Source organism: Penicillium coprophilum, assembly GCF_028826855.1.
Source record: "Penicillium coprophilum strain IBT 35676 chromosome Unknown utg000004l_segment0_segment0, whole genome shotgun sequence".
In the NCBI taxonomy this organism is placed as follows: Eukaryota; Fungi; Ascomycota; class Eurotiomycetes; order Eurotiales; family Aspergillaceae; genus Penicillium; species Penicillium coprophilum.
The window spans coordinates 3810718-3832377 of record NW_026622723.1 but is presented as its reverse complement, the minus strand read 5'-3'; the positions used below and the strand labels follow the sequence as shown (position 1 = coordinate 3832377).

General features: G+C 47.9%; 8 protein-coding genes across 8 annotated transcripts; 5 read left to right on the top strand and 3 right to left on the bottom strand.

Moving 5' to 3' along the window:
- Nucleotides 1–368: 368 nt before the first annotated feature.
- On the bottom strand, nt 369–3273 carry N7500_005898 (elongation factor 2; the record flags this gene model as incomplete). The annotated part of the gene is made up of 5 exons (XM_056677042.1): nt 369–386; nt 443–2874; nt 2945–3002; nt 3196–3211; nt 3266–3273. The coding sequence occupies 5 exons, from the start codon at nt 3271–3273 to the stop codon at nt 369–371; spliced, it is 2532 nt and encodes an 843-aa protein (XP_056532042.1).
- A 2553-nt stretch (nt 3274–5826) lies between these two features.
- Nucleotides 5827–6147, top strand: N7500_005897 (uncharacterized protein; the record flags this gene model as incomplete). The annotated part of the gene is made up of 1 exon (XM_056677041.1): nt 5827–6147. One exon carries the CDS (start codon nt 5827–5829, stop codon nt 6145–6147), a length of 321 nt encoding a protein of 106 aa, XP_056532041.1.
- Nucleotides 6148–8279: 2132 nt separating this feature from the next.
- On the top strand, nt 8280–9792 carry N7500_005896 (uncharacterized protein; the record flags this gene model as incomplete). Its single annotated transcript, XM_056677040.1, has 3 exons — nt 8280–8460; nt 8552–8851; nt 8906–9792. The coding sequence occupies 3 exons, from the start codon at nt 8280–8282 to the stop codon at nt 9790–9792; spliced, it is 1368 nt and encodes a 455-aa protein (XP_056532040.1).
- A 149-nt stretch (nt 9793–9941) lies between these two features.
- On the bottom strand, nt 9942–11751 carry N7500_005895 (putative acyl-CoA oxidase; the record flags this gene model as incomplete). Its single annotated transcript, XM_056677039.1, has 7 exons — nt 9942–10456; nt 10526–10580; nt 10640–10867; nt 10919–11156; nt 11216–11365; nt 11419–11538; nt 11600–11751. The coding sequence occupies 7 exons, from the start codon at nt 11749–11751 to the stop codon at nt 9942–9944; spliced, it is 1458 nt and encodes a 485-aa protein (XP_056532039.1).
- A 2039-nt stretch (nt 11752–13790) lies between these two features.
- Nucleotides 13791–15135, top strand: N7500_005894 (uncharacterized protein; the record flags this gene model as incomplete). Its single annotated transcript, XM_056677038.1, has 2 exons — nt 13791–14023; nt 14058–15135. The coding sequence occupies 2 exons, from the start codon at nt 13791–13793 to the stop codon at nt 15133–15135; spliced, it is 1311 nt and encodes a 436-aa protein (XP_056532038.1).
- Nucleotides 15136–15318: 183 nt separating this feature from the next.
- N7500_005893 (putative serine/threonine protein kinase) lies at nt 15319–17901 on the top strand (the record flags this gene model as incomplete). The annotated part of the gene is made up of 1 exon (XM_056677037.1): nt 15319–17901. One exon carries the CDS (start codon nt 15319–15321, stop codon nt 17899–17901), a length of 2583 nt encoding a protein of 860 aa, XP_056532037.1.
- Nucleotides 17902–18342: 441 nt separating this feature from the next.
- On the top strand, nt 18343–20218 carry N7500_005892 (uncharacterized protein; the record flags this gene model as incomplete). The annotated part of the gene is made up of 2 exons (XM_056677036.1): nt 18343–18537; nt 18593–20218. 2 exons carry the CDS (start codon nt 18343–18345, stop codon nt 20216–20218), a joined length of 1821 nt encoding a protein of 606 aa, XP_056532036.1.
- Nucleotides 20219–20694: 476 nt separating this feature from the next.
- On the bottom strand, nt 20695–21035 carry N7500_005891 (uncharacterized protein; the record flags this gene model as incomplete). The annotated part of the gene is made up of 2 exons (XM_056677035.1): nt 20695–20834; nt 20891–21035. 2 exons carry the CDS (start codon nt 21033–21035, stop codon nt 20695–20697), a joined length of 285 nt encoding a protein of 94 aa, XP_056532035.1.
- Nucleotides 21036–21660: the final 625 nt, after the last annotated feature.

Here is a 21660-nt window from a genome sequence, read left to right as displayed (position 1 = left end):
TTGTAATTCTCTAGTCTTTAAATCTACTCGCACTCTACAAATAAGCCTACAAGAAAAGCAACTGTGCCTAGCATACCAAGTTTATTTTCATATCGAAACTGGTTGCTAGACAACAGCAAAAAACATAAAAGCAAAGAGCCCTCAGTAAAAAAGCAAGATGTAAACAGCAATAAATGGACAGATCCAACGATACCAGAGGCTTCTAGGCTCATGTCCAGATTTCTAAAGACGGAACGATCAAAGCAAATACTGACGAATGAGGGAATAAAATTTTGTTGAACCGAAGAAATTGTATTGAATTCATCAATCTCATGAAAGATTCCACGAATGACTGGCAGAAGGGAAATTCTGGGTGGCCGGGAACATTTTTACAGCTTGTCGTAGTACTATAGGACACAATTAGTGAGTGGGACCAGAGATATTGAGCAAAAAAGTGACTTACGTTTTCGTAACCGGGAACGACCTCCTTGAGACCCTTGCGCTTGCGCATCTCCTGGACGACCTGTCCGGGCTTGGTGGTGGGGTCGAGGGGAGAACCACCGGGGAGGATAGCCCAGTGATCGAAGACGGACTGGGGGAAAGCCTGACCACCGGTAGCGGAGCGCAGATCGGCAGGGAAACCGAAGGACTCGTTGACGGGCAAGTATGCCTTGACCATGAACAGAGGGGTACCGGGACGCTGCTCCTCAGTGTAGACGTGACCACGGCGGCGGGTAAGGACACCGTAGATACCACCCATAGCCTGCTCGGGAACCTGGATCTCGACGTTGAAGATGGGCTCGAGGAGAGCGGGGTCAGCCAACATGGCAGCGGCGTACAGAACACGACGAGCAGTGGGGATCAGTTGACCACCACCACGGTGAATGGCATCAGCGTGCAGAGTAACATCGAGAATGTTGAAGCGGACGGAACGCATGGGCTCCTCGGCAACGGGACCCTCGCGGGTAGCCCACTGGAAACCGGAGACAACGGAATCCTTGATTTCGTTGAGGTACTGGACGGCCTTGGTCTGGTCGACGAGCAAGTTGGCACCGGTGGTGTCGGGACCGAAGCACCAAATCTTACGGGCATCGGTGACATCCCAGCCGTACTCGTCAGCAAGGACACGGGCACGGGCCTTGAAGTCGTCACGGGGGCTGATCTTGCCAGACTCGATGGCGAGGGAAACCTCCTCCTCGATGGGCTGAGCAGTCATGTACAGACGGTTGTGCTTGTTGGGCGACTTGGACAGGGCAGTCATGCTGGACTCGCCAGCGACGGTCTCACGGTAGGCAACGACGGGGTCGGAGATACGGAGAGGAACACCAGCGTGGTCCTCCTCGAGATCCTTAAGACAAATCTCGAGGTGAAGCTCACCGGCACCGGCAACAATGTGCTGGCCAGACTCGTTGATCATGGTCAGGACACAGGGGTCGGACTTGGAGAGACGCTTGAGACCCTCGACAAGCTTGGGCAGATCCTGGGCGTTCTTGACCTCGACGGAGCGCTGCACGACGGGGGAGACGGAGAACTTCATGACCTTCATGTTGTGGGCGGTCTCATCGGTGGTGAGGGTACCGGACTTGAGCAGGAACTGATCGACACCGACCAGACCGACAATGTTACCGGCGGGGACATCCTCAATGGGCTCAACGAAGCGACCCATCATGAGAATGGTACGCTGGATGGCCTTGATGAAGAGATCCTCCTTGCGACCAGGGATGTAGTTGGGGCCCTGGATGCGGACCTTGATACCGGACTTGACGGTACCGGCATAGACACGACCGAAGGCGTAGAAACGACCCTTATCGGAGGTGGGCACCATCTTGGAGACGTAAAGCATCAGAGGGGCAGTGGGGTCACAGTCGCGGATACCGATGGCGGCACGGTCGTCCATGGGACCCTCGTAGAGAGTCTCGGCACGGTACTTCTGGGCAGTGACGGGGGAAGGCAGGTGGATACAGATCATCTCCAGCAGGGCATCAGCGGCAGGCAAGAACTTGCGCATGATGAGCTTGAGGATGGCCTTACCCTCGAGCTCCTTCTCATCGTTGGTGAGAGAGACCTCGAGCTTATCGAGGAGGGTGAAGATCTCATCACGCTTGTTGTGGTTGACAGCGGCGAAAATCTTGAAGATGGGGTCCAAAATGAACTGGTTGAAGGCACGCTCAAGAGTCTTGCCCTCGTACTCACCCTTGGTGGTCCACTTCTTGGTCTTGGGGTTGAAGTAGTTGTCGCCCCAGAGACGCTCAAGCATCTTCTTGCGGTCAACACCGAACTTCTTGGCGTAACGGACAGCGAACTGGCGGACAGTGAAGCACCAGCCGTGGAGACCGGAACCGAAAGCGATGGTACCTCTATCGGGGTAGACCTGGACGTCACCGAGAGCCTTGTCGAAGTAGGTGGAGATGATGACGTTGACGGACTCGATGGTACGGGAGAAGGACTGGTAAAGATCCTCCTTGGAGACCTGGAGCTCGAGAAGAGCACGATCGACCTTGTTGATGATCAGAACGGGCTTGATGCGCTCGGTCAGGGCCTGACGCAGGACAGTCTCGGTCTGGACACAGACACCGGAGACACAGTCGACAACGACAAGGGCACCGTCAGTGACACGGAGAGCGGCAGTGACCTCAGACGAGAAATCGACGTGACCGGGAGAATCGATCAAGTTGATCAGGAACTCGTCACCATCGACGGCCTGGGGGATCTCCTTGAGATCCTCTGGGTCGGGGAACTTGGCGTAGAGGGAGATGGCGGTGGACTTGATGGTAATGCAACGATCCTGCTCATCAGGACGGGTGTCCATGAAACGAGCCTCACCAGCCTTAGCGGCGGAAATAATACCGGCACGCTGGACAAGGGCATCGGAGAGGGTGGACTTTCCGTGATCGACTAGGGCACAGAAACAATGTCAGAATCAGCTATTTCACTACACATCATGCCATCCTTGGTAAGAACTTACCGTGAGCAATGACGGACATGTTTCGGATGTTAGCCCGACGGTCCATCAAGGTCCGGATCTGATGTAGGTTAGCATCGACACTCATGATGATTTCATGTTTCTCTGTTGCAAGAATCCAAGTTTTCTAGCATCACCAGTGGAAATGGTAGATAGAGATCAGTAGATCCAAGAGCGATCGAAGGAAAGCACCCTTCCACTGGTAATGCTAGAACCTTGGAAGCTTGCGGACAATCACTGGGACAATCACGAACCTCCTCAATAGTGAAGCTGTTCATATCATGTTAGCTGTGCATTCTGAGACTTGGGAGAAGATATCCTTACTTAACCATTTTGGCGGTTTATCCTTTTTTTCAAACTAGGATAGAAAAAAAAAAAAGAGAAGAGCACACAGATGACTAGGATCGATATGATCGATCACTGAATCAAAAACTTCTATGTGCAACTGCTCCTGGACAGAGGTGGGAAAGAAGAAGAGAGGGGAAGTGGAAAGTGGGAGAGAAAAAAAGAAAAGCGAAAGTGGGGACTTTTTTTCCCTTCCGGTTTTGTGCGTTTGAGCTGACTTAGCCCTTTCGTTCTCTAAAGATTTTAGATTATCTTTTTTTTTTAATTGCTCATCTGCGTCTCATCTACGGTGTGTTTTTCATGGCCTTTTTACTTTGATTTCAAATCCATACTCTCATGTCTTGACTCATTGGGAACTTTTTTTTTTGGCCACCCGCGGGTTCTCCGGTGACGTTTGACAGCATATCACAAGCGAGAGGTGTTCCGAGTCGTTTTTACAGCTGTACCGATGGTATTTATAGTCTTTTGATCATCCTAAATTCAAAAATGAGTCAATTCAGAGCGGATGATTCTGCTTTAGTTTTCCCATATTATCTTGTAAATGGCTTGCCCCCAACCCCTCTATCAACTTGGTGGGGCAATGTACATTAATAATCAAATTCTGGCCTCAGGCAACTTCTGAGCTTAAAGTATGGTACTATATACTCCGTAGCTATACACCTATACACTATCTTTGAATTGAATTGAAAATAGCTCCAGAAAAATAGGAGTCCTTGCTGAGAAAAAAAAAAGGAAAGAAAGAAACAGAAAGAAAAAGAAAAAGCTCTGCTTGCTCTGCTTGCTCTGCCTCGAGCAAATTTTCATTTCACTAGCTGGCTCGTGCATGCATTAGTGGGGTAAGATAACTCCTCATTTGAAGGCACCAAGGCATCAAATCATCCCACCTGCATTGTACACAAGTAAATGACACCACCCTGAAAGCTGCATATAGCAAGGACCAAGCCAAGACTTCAACTTAACGCTCGACTCTACTACCACAAGATAGTGGATCTCAAAACAATAAGCCGGTCTTCTAGCCCGAGTATCCCGGTGCTCCCGGCCACCCCATATTGTCAAATACAATGGTATCCTGAAATGTATGGGTCCAATCAATAGTGTCAAAATTTCTGTATTGCAGTATCCGTTTTCCTAGCAATTTATATAGATAGCGGATTACTAATTCAAAATTACTGCACAACCTAGATTAATTAAATCCCCAGTATGCCGGTCTATATACTCCGACACGCCCCCTCAGCGATGCTAGTATAGGATTACTAGAACCCCTATATACCTTGGCATACTGATCTCTCTACTTCTGTATACTATCAAATAGCCTATTGAGATCCGAAAGCTCATTTCAAACATGAGACTTGCGTCTTTGGGAACTATACGCACCTATACAGGTCCTCACGTGACTACTATCTACCATAGTAGTCTATCTACAGACCCGTACAGATCTGTATATAGTCAATAGATCCTCCTAGGAATAAAACTCATACGATCCTTTCTAAATTACATCTGGTAGTATATCGGTTTAAAGCCTTTTTCTATAAACGTTTAGGGATAGGGGTAGACAGAAGAGATAGAAAGAAGCCTTATATAGCCTTAAGGAAATTGTCACGGATAAAATATGTGCGCTACTATATATATTGGTCCTGGGCATATCAGAGCGAGAGCTCTGATATAATGGTCTTTTGGCCGAGCGGGAGAATGTGCGCCCAGGCATATCCTTCACAGAAATATATAGTCCTAAATAGCTTTATTCCTACTACCCCTATACCCAATTTACGATCTAGCGGACTGTGAAGGATATGCCTGGGCGCACATTCTCCCGCTCGGCCAAAAGACCATTATATCAGAGCTCTCGCTCTGATATGCCCAGGACCAATATATATAGTAGCGCACATAGTTTATCCGTGACACGGACCTAGAATCTAACAAAAATATCGATAAGCCCTAATTTAGAGGTATAACTAAGTAATTAGAGAAGGAGAGCTAGTTAACGCTATACTAAGGACCTAGACTAACTTATATAGTACTATATAAAAGAGTGGTTAGGAAGATAAGAACTAGCTAACACTACACTAAGTACTTATTAGAGACAAAAGAATCCAATTAAGTAATATATAGGTCTAACTAGGGCTATATTAGGCGGTATAAAGTATAGCTAAGAAAGAGGGGTTAGATAAGACCTCCCGAGTAGACTTCGGCACAACCCACTCTAACCCAGACCCAACCTAACCCAACCTAACCCAAAATGGGTTTTAGGTCTATTACTTCGACCTAACAATAGGTTTTAGGTTATAGCTTATAACCCAAAACCTATTAGGTAACCATAAGATATCGCTTTTTTGACAGCCGACTCAGCAGATACGTCCCGAGTTAGATCCAGTGAAGCTGTGATGTTAGACGCCCTCACATACCTTGCATTATATCTGTACGCTGCTTGGTATATGTTCGTCTTAGTTGCAGTAATCTGCTATTGGTTGAGACCAGTCTATCTCAGGATTCGTCGGGGATATTGAACAGTTTAACGAAACCAGTCGTGCGCGATTGGGCCAATGCACACCATGGCCAAAACCGTGGGCCAGGATACAACGGTCCAAAGCACAATGGATAATGGCTTGATCGAGGCCAAGCTCATTTCAAGGGAATACTGCCTGTCTCACTGGGTCATCACGTTCAGTCAATCTGGCAAGTGCATCAACGCCGACCTGTCGAAGAATGTAATTCGGTATTCAGGGGACCCTCTTCCAGAGGTTATCAGTTCCATCGGCTTTCGCATTAAGAACGGAAAACCCCCAATTGATGAGCTATTGGAGGATTTGTATCTTCCGCCATCATTCATGGAGCTACAACAGGATTTCTGCGATTGTGTTTAATGGGTGTAAGTACACAATATGACATTCGGTCTTCCCGTACTAATAGGCTGCAGATTTGGGGTTATCTACAACTACTCCGGGCTTGACTGTATCGAGACCGTCTCTACAACTCGAATTTCTCGAGATAATTTGGTTAGGGAGCTAGTCCACAGATAATCAGATGCTTTGGTCGGTATTAACATCCATGGATGGGCCTTACCTTGTCGGAGCTCGCGTGCGTTGAAGACTATGGCAGTCTGGTCAGGTCTAATGATCGCAGCGACAGTTATGCAGATGCTAATCCCCGGGACGCGGAAGTGGATGATGGAAAATGATTTGTCTTGGTGATAATGTATCTGTCCTGCTATACGTGCTTCTTACAATCAATACTAATGTCACGTCTATCGTTTGTAGGCAAAGAATTGTCTGTGGTGTCTGTAGACGGTCTCAAGCTTAAGTGGGTATATTCACGTCTTCTCTAATTGAAAGGTTGCGCGGCTACCTGTAGCTTCCTCGCCTATTCGATTATAAAGATTACTGCGAACGAACCACAATCTATGTTTGCCTTATCGCAGTCCCTGCTGTGCAATGTCTAGTGACCTTTGTCCCTTAACGTTGTAGGATTGACGTCGAATGCCGTAGCGGAACATTCCTTGTGCCTAGTAACGCAAATGTAAGGTCGGATATACGGGGAGGAGTCTAAATAAGTATGTTAATCACTTCGAGCGAGAGTAAGTCCTATGATCGATACTTTATATAGATAGGGCCTGAGATATTGAGATCAAGGGAAACAGCTACACTTTATTTTGAACCTATATTATGAGTCTACCCTTGAAGTAACAGATATCTATTTCCCCATCAGCTCCAGCGAAATCAACGGCTGTTCCACACCACAACGCTTTGTCTCCTAATATATCCTGTGTTCTCGGCGTAGTATCCTCTGTGCTGTGGACTTCACAGCGAGTACTCACTGGTCGCCGATATATTTTGCAGACAATTCGCGCTATGTTATCTCTTGAGGTTTCGGGTAATGCGAGGCCTATCTCGTCAGCGGATAATTATTGAATGGTGACGACACCTACCAGTTGCTCCCGTGATAGAGGCCATTGGCTGTTAGAATTGAAAAACACTATTTGGCCGTTGTGTCTGAGCCGTATCATCATAAAAACTTCGGCATCACACTCCCGACAATATTCGAAGGACTTCCGTAGAAGACTGCTTCTTCGACGAGCCTGTTGCTGGCGTATTGATCTGAGGCTGTTGAAGCGGCGTCTGCTGGTGAGATTTCTTTTCGCTGCCATTGTGCACGGGCCAGGAACCTTTTACCCAACTCTCATCCATGAGGAGATGGCAGGTTTAAATAACCACAGGTTGACACTGGGGCGATCCATGATCAGAATTGAACGCGAGGAAAGGCCACGACGAGTTGAGGGGGTGTCATGGGTGCGATGAGCGTTGCTAAGCGCCGTTAATATTCGTTACGGCGTGATGAGAAGGTTACCCTTTCCGCTGAAGATGTAGACCAGGCGCTGAATGCAGGTTGCCTGCGGACATCTCTCTCGTTGGCGGTGTATTTTCGAGGTCGCTGGCGAGGACCGATGGAGACTTGCTGCATGAGAATTCGCTCGACGGATAGGAGCCATGCTTCCTCGATAATGGGAAGGGGGACTGCGGGAGTCGAACCTGATAGTATCCGTCATGAAACTTGGTGGCCTGGTGCGGGGCAGATAGTACAGTCCATGTGTCTAATCGATCAGTATATCGGCTCGCGGGGGGTGCGATAGATAATCTAATACGCGAGGTGCGACACGAAAGACCGTCCTCTAATTATTTTGTATGTACCCCCTACTCCGTGCAGATTTCTATAATGTCACTTCATATGTAGTAGCTACAGTGTTAACCAATCCCCAAAATAGACCCCAAACGCTTGGACACCGGACGCCACCCAATCGCTAAAAGTTTCCTTTCCATAACCGAGTCCAATTGCGACTAGGCTGGGTTATGTTGCCGGAGCTAAGCGACAATTTTGCCTGAGCGAAAGGCTTAGCGCCAAGATGTCTCAATATAATTTTGCCCCTATTGAGATAAAACCCTGATAGTTCCTCCGTACAAAGACGAGCTATAAAGTATATCCCCGCGCTTAACGGATCGACATGCGTAGTGGGTCATGGCTCTGGGCCCTGTTAGGCGCCTCTTTTACAGATGCTTTGTCTCTGGAGAAAAGAGAAAAGCCTGCTGTGTTCAATGTGCCATTGAGACACAAACAAGTCGCAAAGTCGGCTGCTAAGACCCAGTCAAAGAGGGAAAATACAGTTCTTCTTCCAATGGGCAATGGTGTACGATGCCTTGATCCTCATGCTGATATCTCCTTCTACTGACTTCCACTTTTTCAAGGAAAATATTTTTTACACCAACATCTCATTAGGCACACCACCGCAGAGCATCGATGTGGCATTTCGGACGCTCGGCAATGAATGCTGGGTGCCCAAAACGACTTCGCGGGCTTGTGGTATGCTTCGGGGCGATAAATATTGCAGCGGCTCCGGTGGCTATAACAAGAGCCTTTCTACGAGCGTGAATGATCTGCATTCCAATTTCACCCTGAGCGAGTCGATTGAATCATTTTTAAGCATCACCGGGGACTTTGTGACCGATACTCTTGTCATTGGAAACACAACCGTGAAGTCTATGAAAATCGGGATTCTAAATGTGGATGCCACCCATAGTAAGCCCACACGTCTATACAATCATATTCGCGGTGAACTAATCCCTTGAATAGACATGCTCGGTCTGGGATATGGCGAAACGAACTCATCTTTTGTCTCCCTTACTCAAGCATTGGTTGATGCTGGAATCATCAAATCCCCGGCTTTTAGCATGTATATGGAGAATTCCCTACATTCTGCATCCTCGGGAGATTTGCAGGATAAGAAACCGGGCACTCTACTTTTTGGTGGTGTGAACAAATCCAAATACAACGGCACACTACACACACTTCCCATCGTCAGCAACCCTACCGATGATAGAAAGACCTTCCGGGTCAACATGACAAGCTTTTCCATCAACAAGACATCGGTGTTTCCCGAGGGGCTTCCGACACAAGCTCTACTTGACTCCTCGTTATCTTATACCTATGTTCCAGAGTCCATCGCACAGGAGCTGTCCTCTCAATTGGGCACTGAGATCCCAACGTTCGGCCCGACTCTTATCCCGTGCAATACAACTTCTAGTGATACAACACTCACGTTCGGGTTTGGAGTTGCGAGTTTCAAGCTAGACATCGGTCTATTCATCGAAACACATAGCGTGCTCAATGGCGAGGACATCTGTTACCTGGGCATTAGCACGAAAACCGATACCAAGGATGCGAACAGTGTTGTGCTTGGGGCAAATTTCCTTCAACAGATATACACAGTCTATGATATGGGAAATGATGAAGTCTCTTTGGCACAACGGGACTGGGACTCCAATGAAGATGAAATTTTAGAAATCACGACTGGCAAGAATACAGTCACCGGGGCTACATCGAAGCAAGATGACGCAGATGATACAGACGCCAAAGATGATAGTGAGAAGATGAAGTCCATCGGCTTCCGCATTGATGAAAGTGTAAGCCTACAGCTCTCCCTTTACACCTTTGTGATCTGGGCTCTCTTCTGTTTATAATTCGATGTATTCTAGTATGTTCTTTTAACTTGTATAATATAAGGCCTTGCCCCCTCTGCTGTGCACATACGTTCATAATCATTTCTTGGTTTGGAATTTCCCGGCTTGATCCATAAAACGAATGTCAACATATTCGAGACCTAGATAATCTAAAGCCGGGACAGTAAATGGGGCGTAGCATTCCCCTCGAATGTCTCCAACCCAGCGACAAATTCATTCCACAAGCCCTTCGATGTCATAGGAGCATTACTATAAGCCTGCAGTCCCGAAGCTTCCATGATGTCTTCCAAATCTGGGAACAGGGCATCTGCCGCCTGAGTTTCCATCTCTCTTTGGATCTCTCTACTCAGTCCACCTTGTTCGGCATACCAGGCAGAGTCCTCCTTTATGACACCAATCGCGTAGAGATCAAGCAATTTTGAATCAATATTGGCTTCCCGGGCGGCTTCAAAGGCCATTCGATGCCCGATTGCTTCGACCAACGGAAGAGCAAGTGGTAGGATATCACGATTGAACCGTTCGCCCCGATGAGTTCCCTTGCCCGATTGCAGGAGAAGAGCTTTCCCTTCAGAGAATAGAGAGGTTTCATGGCGAGAAATAGGACTACTTGGCTTCTTTGGCGGGGGCATTTGATACCGACCTATCAATAACTCGGATGCGAGTTCTGCATCATATTTGTCAGGCTTGCGATTTTCTAGAGAAATGAATGTGGACGTTGGTAGTGGTCACATACTGATAGCAAGCACCCGTATCTCGCCTTCTGCGGTTGACACGCCACGCATTTCTAACTGAAAATCGCCACATAAGTTATTTTTCTAGCATTCTAACAAAGTTGCTAAACACTCACCTCGAGTTGAAGAATTTGATTATTCTCAAAATGCCCATGCCATCCACATCGCTCATTCATAGCCTTGACACTCTTTCCAAAATGAGCTAGAGCTGCTGCTTTAAAGGCAATAGCAATGCCATGACGGATTCGTGAATCGATGCTCTTGTCCCGAAAAGCTTCCACCGAGGAGATGTAGAATGATTCCAGCACGCTATATTGAGCCACAGAGTAGAGAATAGGAAGATGCTGTGTTCGGAGCCCAATAATTGCTATTGGTTTCTCATCTTGTCCACTTACAATTCTGTTGCAGCTGAAGCGATATGCGTTGAAGGTTGCGACCTTTAGGCCCGGAATGGCAGCTCCGGATAGAGCGAGGGTTCCAACTACGACTCGATGTATTGTCGATAAGAAAAATCCACGCTCCTCTTTCCTTGATTCTAGACTACCCAGTAAGGCAGATCTTGGCAAGTGCACATGGTTGAAGTACGTTAGGGCATGGTCAACTGGGTGAGCACCGGTACGTGGAGGGAGTACTCTATTTAACCACTTAGCCCACAGATTTGACTCGATAACTTGACAGCATTCAACACTCACTTTGCTATAATACCTTTGCACATCTCTTTTCCATCTCCAATTTGGACAAGGAATGGTCGGATCCCACAATCCTTTTCTTCGTTTGTAAGACGAGCCATTACAACGGCGATTACAGGAATGCCACCTCTTGGGGTAGTTGGTGGCATAACTCTGACAGGTGCCTGTTAGCCCTTTTCAAGCAAAATACAGGGTGAGTGCCATACTTTGCATCGTTTGGAGACGGGGTGTGCAGGTCAATATCCCCATTGGGTAAAATTGTAGCCGTTGTCTGTATATTTCGCGCATCTAATCCATGATTGACTTCGGTCAGCATGAATTGTGCTCTACATACAATTTCTAGTCAGTTTCCCTTTCTGAAGTTAAATTATTCAATGTGGAACTCACGAGACTTCGAAGTTCATAGCAGACTGGAGGATTGAGTGAAGCTCTGGGCGATTTATGGCAAATGGGGCCACTGTCCCAACAAAGAGGTTACATTGAATAGTGAGCAGAGTGAAAGCCCCGCCATCAAGTGCAGCTAGGTGATCCATATGCATTCTAAAGAACTTTGGGGTAATTTCTAACACATCATGAATTGTCAAGCCTAGTACAGTCAGAATCACTTGACATGGCAATAAAGTAGATAACAAAAATACCGTATGCATTTGCAAAGGCCTTTGCTCTTTGGTAACTCAATCTAGTACGCTCCAGTGTGTGAGGCGGGCTTGTACAGTGGCGACCGTGCTAGATTGGCAATGGATATGTTCACAGTCGGTTCCTGTAGGGGCCAACGCTGCTCGGAGTACGTTTTCTTCATCAAAGATACCATATTGTGGAGAGAAGTACGGAGTGGCATTAGAGAATCAAGCACTTGGTGAAAGATATAGGGTTTATCAATAGTGAGATCAATTGGATAGATAAATTTGTACTAGGCTAAATTTACCTTTTCTGATTTTTGGAAACAAGCTGACTTAATTTTGTGGCATATGGCACAACAAGTGGGATGCGTAGCGAGCTAATATCCCTATTGGGTATTCATGTAGTCGAGATGCAGCAAACCGAAGATCTTGTGACGCACTCTGAAACTACCTACCTAAGCATATGTATGATTGATGGCCCTATCAAACGCAATTACCTGTCGGTCTAACAAGCCCTATCTATACGGCCTATCATGCACTTCTGGGGTGAGACTACCCTCGCATCATCTCCCACTCTTTCCCAGTCTTACTTTATCATGGATTATGGTACGGAGTACGGAGGACTGGCTCCATATGGGCATACTGGTTGTTATGTTTCCTCAAGCAATGTTTTACGACAAATCGTGAAATTTGCCTTCCAGCCCCTTACATCTTCTGGGGTGACTCTTCAATCCCCGGATACCCCTGATTAGCAGCGACAGAAGAGCCTATCATCAAGTTTCTTGGCGTATATTTTCTTTTTCGCGCAAATACGGAGTAGATACTCCGTACATACAACATAGATTATTGGTCAAAATTCCTTAGCCGCCGTATCTCGAGTCCTAAGACCTATATTATGGAAGGGTGATCCATAAGATCTCCGACATTAACCCTATCGGGGCTTGAATGAAGATCTATAAAACGAAGAGCCCTGACAGAGACTGTGGCTCTGTGACATGACCCCATCAGAAGACTTATAGCGAAGCCTCTAGGCCCAATCTACCAGATCATCTTCCAATATTCTAGAAATTGTTCTATCGCCCTTGACCTAGCCTTATTGCATATAAAGGGATGTAAAGTGTACAGGTGAACCTCACTATCTGATATTGCATAACTTGGGAACACTGACCAAACTTGCATATAAATTAACACATAAACTCCTTCTTCGCACTAAGCTTTAGTGTATTATCTATGCATTTTGGGAGTACATACTCCGTATATCCACGGATATGTGAAGGAGCATTTGCGGAGCAACCTTCACCTAAGAAACAAGCGATAAGCCTTCATCACGATAAGCGATAAGGCCCCATCTCAACCTGAAGGCTGCCTCTGGGAATCATCGAATGTACTTAAAATACCATGCTCAGGGAAATGCAAAGACTTCCAACGTTCTAAGCGGGCCCTTACTAATATACTTGATAGGAACTGAGGACCTAGTGGACAAGTCTGGATGCTTCTGAATGGCGGTCCGAATTCCCACCTTCAAAGGAGTAGGTAGACAAAGCGGTCAGCTCCTTGAGATCACGATAAGGGTGTACATATCACGTGCCATAACATCGCCAACGACATCTGGCAGCCAGTCTTCATCGTCCTGTTGTTCAATATATCCGCACGTCTCAAGTCTCTCACATTATCAGTGAGAAGCTGTGTGAATCAGATTGTAGGCTCTAAAAATTGGCCTCTACCTTGATTCACGGTCAAGACCCGCTTGACATTCCACATTGGAAGAGTAAATGGAGAGACTCGGGGTGTCTACTCGATTACATGGACTTCCGGGCTTCTCAGGTGGTGGCTCGTCTTTCGATTAAATAAGCGACCAGGTAGGTCCCAAATTGATGGATGGCGTGACACGAACGCTTTCATCCTCTCTGTTTTTCTCCCATCATCAGATTGACTCGCCTTTGTAATCCTGAAACGGAATGGCTAACGTGTCTCCCAGTCTGCAAAACCTAATTGAGGAGCTCGGGTTTCCCTCAAGCGAGTACCCTTTTCTGGTCCGTCTTTTCGGGTCCTCCGACCCATTTGCTGGGCTTCCTGGTACAGATCTCGAGCCCAGCCACAACCGAAATCAACCTGGCCAACTCAGTTCTACTAGTATTGCTGGCAGACTTGCATCTACTAGGCTCTGGCAAGCTATTCCTCCGCTTCATGGGTGAGTTTCATTGACTAACATATCGCCCTTGCAGTGAAGGTGTCAATCAGTCTCTTCTACCACCCACCCACCGTCGCCCTGGTGGCTTTCGCGAAGGTTTAGAAGGCAGAGATTTAGTCCACTACGAAGAAGAGTGGACTTCTCTCATCACCGCCGATTCAGAATCTCTGTTCTCCGAGTTACTCCAACAGCTTGTATTGGACGGCGAGCAATCCAGGCTTGAGTCCTCTGAGCTTCCCGAGCACCCTAAGGCATCGGACAACGTTGCAAACCCTGGACCCGTTGGACCTCCAAGCCCATCGGTCTATGATAGCGAAACAGGTGAGCCGCCCGACTCTATTGTTGATCTCAACGAGACCCGTGGAACCGAAGGCGATTGCAAAACATCCCAGGACCTGAGGGCTTCAAAGGAAACTGGGAGCTTTGAAAAACTACTTCAATCATTTCCAATTCCTCCCGGTCGCAATCAAACGGTCGCGGACCGAAGTTGCTCCCAAGTTTTATCTGACTCCCCATCTGACCCCCAACGAGTGCTACCGGAAGACTGTGCCCAGGCTAATACGTCGACCGTCGCCAGAAGTCAGATCGAATCTGTGACCAGTCTACCTAGGATTTCCCGATTCTCTGAAGAATTGGCTGACAATTATCCCATCGGAGAGCAAGATACTTCCGACATTTCTGTTAAAGCCAATACATCTGCACTCGACACTTCAAACGTCGTCAACACTCGGAACGTTTCCTTTGGGATTCTTTCATTGCCCCCTAGCACCTCTTCCAGAGAACGTTCCCCCACTGGCCATCACGAGGGACAAGAAGCGAAGCTCGACAGCCCATGTCAAGCCCAGGATCGTGCGAATAAATACATCGCTTTCCCTGAATACCCCCCGCGAGTCCGCCCAATCAGCTACGTGATCAGAAGGCAGCGCTCCTTAAAGCCTATCTCCGAAGGGCGCCCCGCATCAAAAGCTACCCCTCGGTATTACCAAAAGACGCCTCTCCGTATCTCTTCTCGTCCGTCTACAACCTCTTTCGCCTCGGGAAAAAGGAGCACACAAAAGTGCAAGAGAGTCTTGAGACGTTTTGTTGAGAACCTCAAACGTCTGTTTTGTTAAATCTGCAAACACCCGGGCACATCATCCACACTCAATCATCAACTCCACGCCGGAGAAGCCGCATATCTTCACCTTCACTTCAAATCTGACTCACTCAACCCCCATTATTATCTTTACGTTCTTCTCACTTTTACACCTATCTTCCCTCCTCCCTGTGTCATTTCAACGTCATCTTCATTCACAATGGATTCTCGAACATCCCGTCTCTTGGACCCATCCTCCGCAATGGCGGCCATCACCAGGCACAAAGCAGAAGCAATCAAGCTAGCTCGTGAACAAGGGGTGGCCGTTCAAGAGATGTGCCGGCGTGCGAAAACTGAGATCCCACCATACGAGTTTGAAGAGTTGATAGGCAAAGGTGCCTATGGTCGTGTCTACAAAGGTCACCAAAAGCAATCCGGCCGGTTGGTTGCCATCAAAGTCCTAGATATTGACTCGCTGGATTACAAATCGCTTCGAGATTTCAGAGATGAGTCGATAAAGGATTTCATCCATGAAACTAAAGTGATGAAGCAAGTGAAAGATTCTGGTGCCAAGAACATCAACGAAATAATTGAAGCCATCTCCATCCACTCCCAATTGTGGCTGGTTTGCGAGTACTGTCCCGGTGGCAGTGTCCGCACCTTGATGCGTGCAACGAACGACAAGCTTGATGAAAAGTACATTATTCCAATTGCTCGTGAGCTGGCTGTTGGACTTCGGGCTATCCACGAAGCTGGAATCATTCATCGCGATGTGAAAGCTGCCAATATTCTTGTTCATGAAGAGGGTCGTCTGGAAATCTGTGATTTCGGTGTTGCTGGTATTCTCCAATCACAGCGCGACAAACGATCAACCTGGATTGGAACACCACACTGGATGCCGCCGGAGATGTTTGCAACTCGCGGAGAAGCCCATCTTTACGGAAGTGAAATTGATGTATGGGCGTATGGGTGCACATTGTTCGAATTCGCGAACGGAAACCCACCAAACGCGGGCCTACGGGAACGAATGCAAATCGGTCGCCAACTTAATCGCAAGACGCCCCAGCTGGATAGCGATCAGTACAGTCAAGGCTTGAAAGATCTTATTGCCTACGCTCTTGACTCCAATCCAGACACTCGGCCGACAATGGCAGAGATCCTTTGCCACCCCTACATTGCCGATACAGATGAAGAATATCCCACCGCCTCTGTGAGTGAATTGGTGAGAAACTACTACCAGTGGTCCCAACGAGGAGGCCAGCGTATTTCTTTGTTCCACCCAGGCGGCGCCCAGGCGGCAGAGCTTCCAGGCATCGAGCAGTCAGAAGATGACTGGAATTTTAGTACAACAGATGGGTTCGAGAGAAGATTCTCTGTTATTGATCTGGATGAGATTGCCGCCTCGTTGGCGGAAATGGAGCAAACAATCAGTCCTGCCGATACAGGCCCTGAGCAGGACATGTACGAACAGTTCTCAGAGGACGATCTTAACTACGAAGATAAGGCCAACTTCGATGAACGTGTGCGCCGAGGCGCCGAGGCAATGGAAGGCCTGTTTGACGAGGAAAAGCCCAGCTATACATACGAGACCAAAAATGACTTTGTTCCCATCGAACCCGCCCAGTCTACCTCGGATCTTCCCCTCCGTGCGGAAACAGACCGATCTTCTGTCACGTCAACATTTCTTGATATCGACATCGGGTCATTCGAGGCCTCACATTATGCGGCAGGAGCTCCATCTGCGCAGCCCTTCCAATTGGTCGATGCAAACACTATCCGTGCAAACCGTTCCAGTCTTCGCTTGAACAGGAGCTCCTCTGAACACAGCTCAAAATCATCTAATAGCAGTGTGGAGGATGATCAAAACCTTGAAGATACATTTGTGCCGTCTGGTCCTCGACCTCCCACCATGGACTGGAAGTTCCCGTCATTTGTACAAGATGAAGAGGGACAACCGGAAGAAGAAAAAGAAGAGGAGGCTCCTGCGAAGGAGCCCATAACGGAGGAGTCTTTCCAGGCTGAGAAGCGAGCCACCATGCAGTGGACATTCCCAGTCATGGGATCCGTGCCCGAGAGTCAAACTTACGATGACCGACATGACACCCTCCGGGCTCCACTGCCCGAGGTGCAGCCTCCACCGCAGTCGCAGCCACAGTCAACAGATGAACCGGGTGACTCGCGTCCTTCAACTTCGGCATCGAATGCTTCCGACTCGGATTATGATCCCTTCCGCTTTGATCGCCCCGATACCCCAGAGGGCGCAAACTCACTCCACCACAGTCATTTCTTCGACACAGAACTCCCCGCGATGATGGAATTAGCCGGTTACAATGAATATGAGGCTTCCGGGATCCTCGATGGCCCGGGGCCGGATGAGGAATCTCACCCCACATGGAGTGCGCACTCAGGGACTTCCTCGTTTGAAGACAGTACGACAGCTTTACCCACGGCCGTCCCAATTCCCCAAACTCCCACTGCTTCTTCGGTGACTTCGGGCCCGGTCTCAGAACCGGGATCTCCAGTGTTCGACACTCCCGTGTTCGAAACTGTACGTAATGTACGACACGACGTGTCTGAAGCCTCCTTACCACAGGCAGAAGATAAGCGACCAATCTCCTTCCCGGCTCTCAATCCTCCAAGTGCAGCGGGTCTGATGGAGGGTATGGATGACGGTGTGGTGATAGCAGAACTTGACCGCCTGCTGAGCGATTTCCTAGAGTCGCTATCGGCGACTGGTGAGGCAATGTCACGGGTCGGTACGAAACATGAGACAAATGGTGTTCATGTTGCTGAACAGGTCTAAATGACCAATATGGGGTGGGATATCATCACTGGCAAATATCCTTAGTAAGAAAGCATACAAGGAGGCCCAGAATTGTTAAGATTCATGTCATTGTCTACGATTTCAGGAACTAATATTACGTCCATTTATTATGCAGATTTCCAAGGCTAATGTAGGCACTAATTTCGGCTGGTAGAGGCAAATATGCACCTTCTTCGATGCCCGTAAAATTATCCTTGGGGCTGCTGTGCCTATGTAGCCTTGAGACTGAAAAAGACAGGCATGGGCGCTGGAGTTGTCTAGCAAACTCTGGAGTGTCCAAGTCTCAATTTGGAGAGGCAGACAGTCCAGTCTCTCATCTCACCTCTCATCTCCCTTCTCTTCTCTTGTCTCTTCCTCCTCTTACATCCTATCTCGTGTTTCATCTCTTCTCCCGCCACACTTGACCTGCCTACTTTCAAAATGGCTTCTCTTTCATCCTTGAATACCTCGGAAAAGCCACCAGAGGCCTCGTTGCCCTTGGGTATCTTTTCTCCTCCACAGAATTCCCATGAATGGAAGAGAGCCCTCGCCTATGTAAAATGGCTATGTTTCAACCAGCAATACAAACAATGTGCCTTGCGTTGCAATCAGCTCATAGACACCGCGTCTAATCCGGTTTGTTCTTCACAGATCTCATCTCAGAGTCTGATCTTAACAGGTATATACATAGCTCCACCCAATCCGTGCCACCTACCTCCACTACTATGCAGCCACATCATATGAGTACATGGGACGAGCAGCTCATATCTTTTCGGCTGTCAAAGTCCGGCTTCTGACTTCTGCCATGGAGCGGTTTCAGACTGCCTATGAGTTTTTGCCAGCTACTATTCCACTGCCGGTTCTAAATCCCAACCAGACATACTCGCCAGTGACTTTCCTCCATTCGCCTGGTTCATCTCCTCGGTCTTCCGTTAGTGTTGTCATGTGGAGCCCACCTTTGCTAAACAACGATGTCGCTCCTGGTCCTGCTTCAACTTCTGGGGCTCTGTCATATGAGAATTTGTCGGCGCATAATGCTATCCAGATGCAAACTCCTCCCCCGCCTGTCCCGTTTTCTTCTTCCTCTTCGAACTCGACTATTACTACTGCTTTTTGTATCACGCCACCTCCTGCTGCTCGAGAAGTCTCGCGTCTTGAATATGACGCTCCCCCTCCAGCTTTTCATATCCCACCTCCAACTCGCAAGCCCCCTCCTCCGCCATGCGACGTTTCTCCCCGCCTGGCTACGAGAGACCAATTGATCTCCTTTAACAGTGCTAAAGATAGGCTTCCCAACGGGGGATCTATCGTCCGAAACATTGCCCGAATGATTGATAACTCTATCTTCACGAGAGGCGACGACCCTTTTGTGACCCACGCGCCGCCAAAACCTCGCATCTTAGATCCACCGCTAGTGCGTCTGTCTCCCATTAAGTTCCCAACCGGACTTGACGATCCAGTAAAGCGTAGGGAGCTTATTCCGCCCCCGCTTGCGATCCGGAAGAATTCCGGCGAGGTACACATGTGCAAAAGTGCTGGAACGGTAATTTGTGGAGGTCCAGAGCAAGAGACGTCTAAGTTTGAGGTGAATCGACCCGTCCGAAGTCGCCCTCCCCGGCTGCCCTTGAAGATAATCCCATCCAATCGTTTGAATGCTAACACAGAAAAGCCGAGCACTTCAACCCCAGCACTGCAGCTGAAGCGTCTGAGTCCCGCCCTTCTTGGGTTCATGGCTACGCCTCCATCGACACCCACCCCTGTTCTGAGAAAGAAGAAACCCTTCCTCGGTTCGCCATTCACCAGCCGCGTAGGCTTACCAGAGCAGGACAGTGTTCAGTCACTCTCATCGCAGTTGACAAAGCCATCCACCGCGTCTGTCAGCGCTGCGCGCGCCTCCCAGATCAATGAGTTCAACGAAGCCGTCAAATGGCTCCGTGAGCATATTCCCGCCGACGTGACCGGGCTACGCAAGCAGATCAAGCATGTTTCGGATCTTCAGCAGGCTCGTCGTTCTCGGAACACGACGATGGCCCGCTCTGCCTCTTTCTGGACTTTTTCGCCCGTTAAGTCGAACCCCGGTGAACCACAGGCACCTCCTGTGATTGAGGGCCCTAATCTCGATGCGTATGGAAACGTTATTCGGACTGAGACTAAGGTGCAGCGTATTAAACGGCTCAGGGAGGAGGATTGGAGGATTGGTATTCGGTCGAAACATAGTCTCTGGAAGGGGTCTGAGTACTACGATAACCTTTGCGAAACTGCTTTGGCTGAGCTTGGTGAGACAGGTTATGGGTCTCGCGAATGGTTGAAGCGATGAGATCTTACTCTTACCGCATATTCTCTTGCTGGTGTCCTTTTGACTGTGATCATTTTGCGCTTTGCGTTTTTCTCTTCTCTTTGTTTTTCATTTTCCGGGGTTGGAAGTCGTGCAAGTGCTCATGCGATTGCATGACATTGAAGCCTTTCGCTTCAGGATGCTCAATCTGCCTTCGCGGTTGATAATTTGAATCGTGGATATCACCATGGACCGCGTTTAGGCAACTTGATTGCGTATCGAAGTGGTTCCGTGAATTGAGGAGTCGACGAGTATGCCATCAGGGCTACTGAAATCATGGCCTCTTCGCCCATTTGGTTTGGTACAAAAGATCCTGACATGGTCTTTTGTATATTACCAATTGGGTGAAGGTTGGAGACATCCTATGGTTGGGCTTGTTTCTTAATCTTACTCCTAATGTCAATTTCAATGAAAAGTCAGATTTGTTATTCTCGTCCTTTGTGCTAACAGCCCACTCCTCAAAGACCTTTGCTCAAAACAGAACCAAGTCCCTCTCCCAGACCTCCTTTGCCAAACACGCCACCCAGTTGATTTCCGAGTTGATCTTGAATCTTGCTTAGATTCTGGTCCTCGGTGAGTTTCTTGCCGGTCAGACTTTCTATGAGTCAATTCTGATTAGTATGCTCCTTGTTTTCTTGTTTGGGTATCACATACTTTTCAGTCCATAGGACACCTTTGTTTCACCCATGTAATCGAGCAAAAGCTCTTGGAGCTGTTTTTGGTATGGATCTAGATAACCAGCGACCCACGCGCCGAGTAGAATTACCTGGAAGGAAAGGAAGAAGAGTAAGGATATCATTGAAAGTTCCAGCTGAGAATATTGTGTTCTGGTCTAATAGAATCAGTCCAAAAACTTGTGGTTATATATACACCTCTAGGCCTATGACGTCTGGTGACGCTGTGGCACACGAGGCACCGGGGAGTATTTGCCAATCAGGGAAGGGCTTGTATATTAATTTTCCAAGAGTTTCAAATTTGGTTCCTATTCTTTTTGTCAAATTGGAATGGAAGTAATAGTTCTCTAGATCCTGATTCTTTTTTTTTTCTATATTTATAGAAAGAAAAGAAAAAAACTGAAGCATATTGTTGTACTTTAGACAAAAAGCAGCTGTTCACACGTATAGTGGATATTTACTAGCGACCTGTGTCTATCAAATACCTAAGCATTTTGGAAATGATCTCTAGGAATCTCCGAGAATAATGTGCCAGTTGTACTCTTCTGTATACAAACTAGCGCTCTTCAGCCCTGGAGGCAGTAACATTCCCGTTGTGGCTGTGCTTGGCGCTAAACCCTACAGTCATCTTATCGCGTCTAGAACTGATCTTCCTCCCTTTTTTTTTTTTTTGGACATTTTTCATCTTCATCTTCTCTGCGATTGATCTGGGATCTCTGATCGTCTCAGAGTGTTATCAGTCCTGGGTTG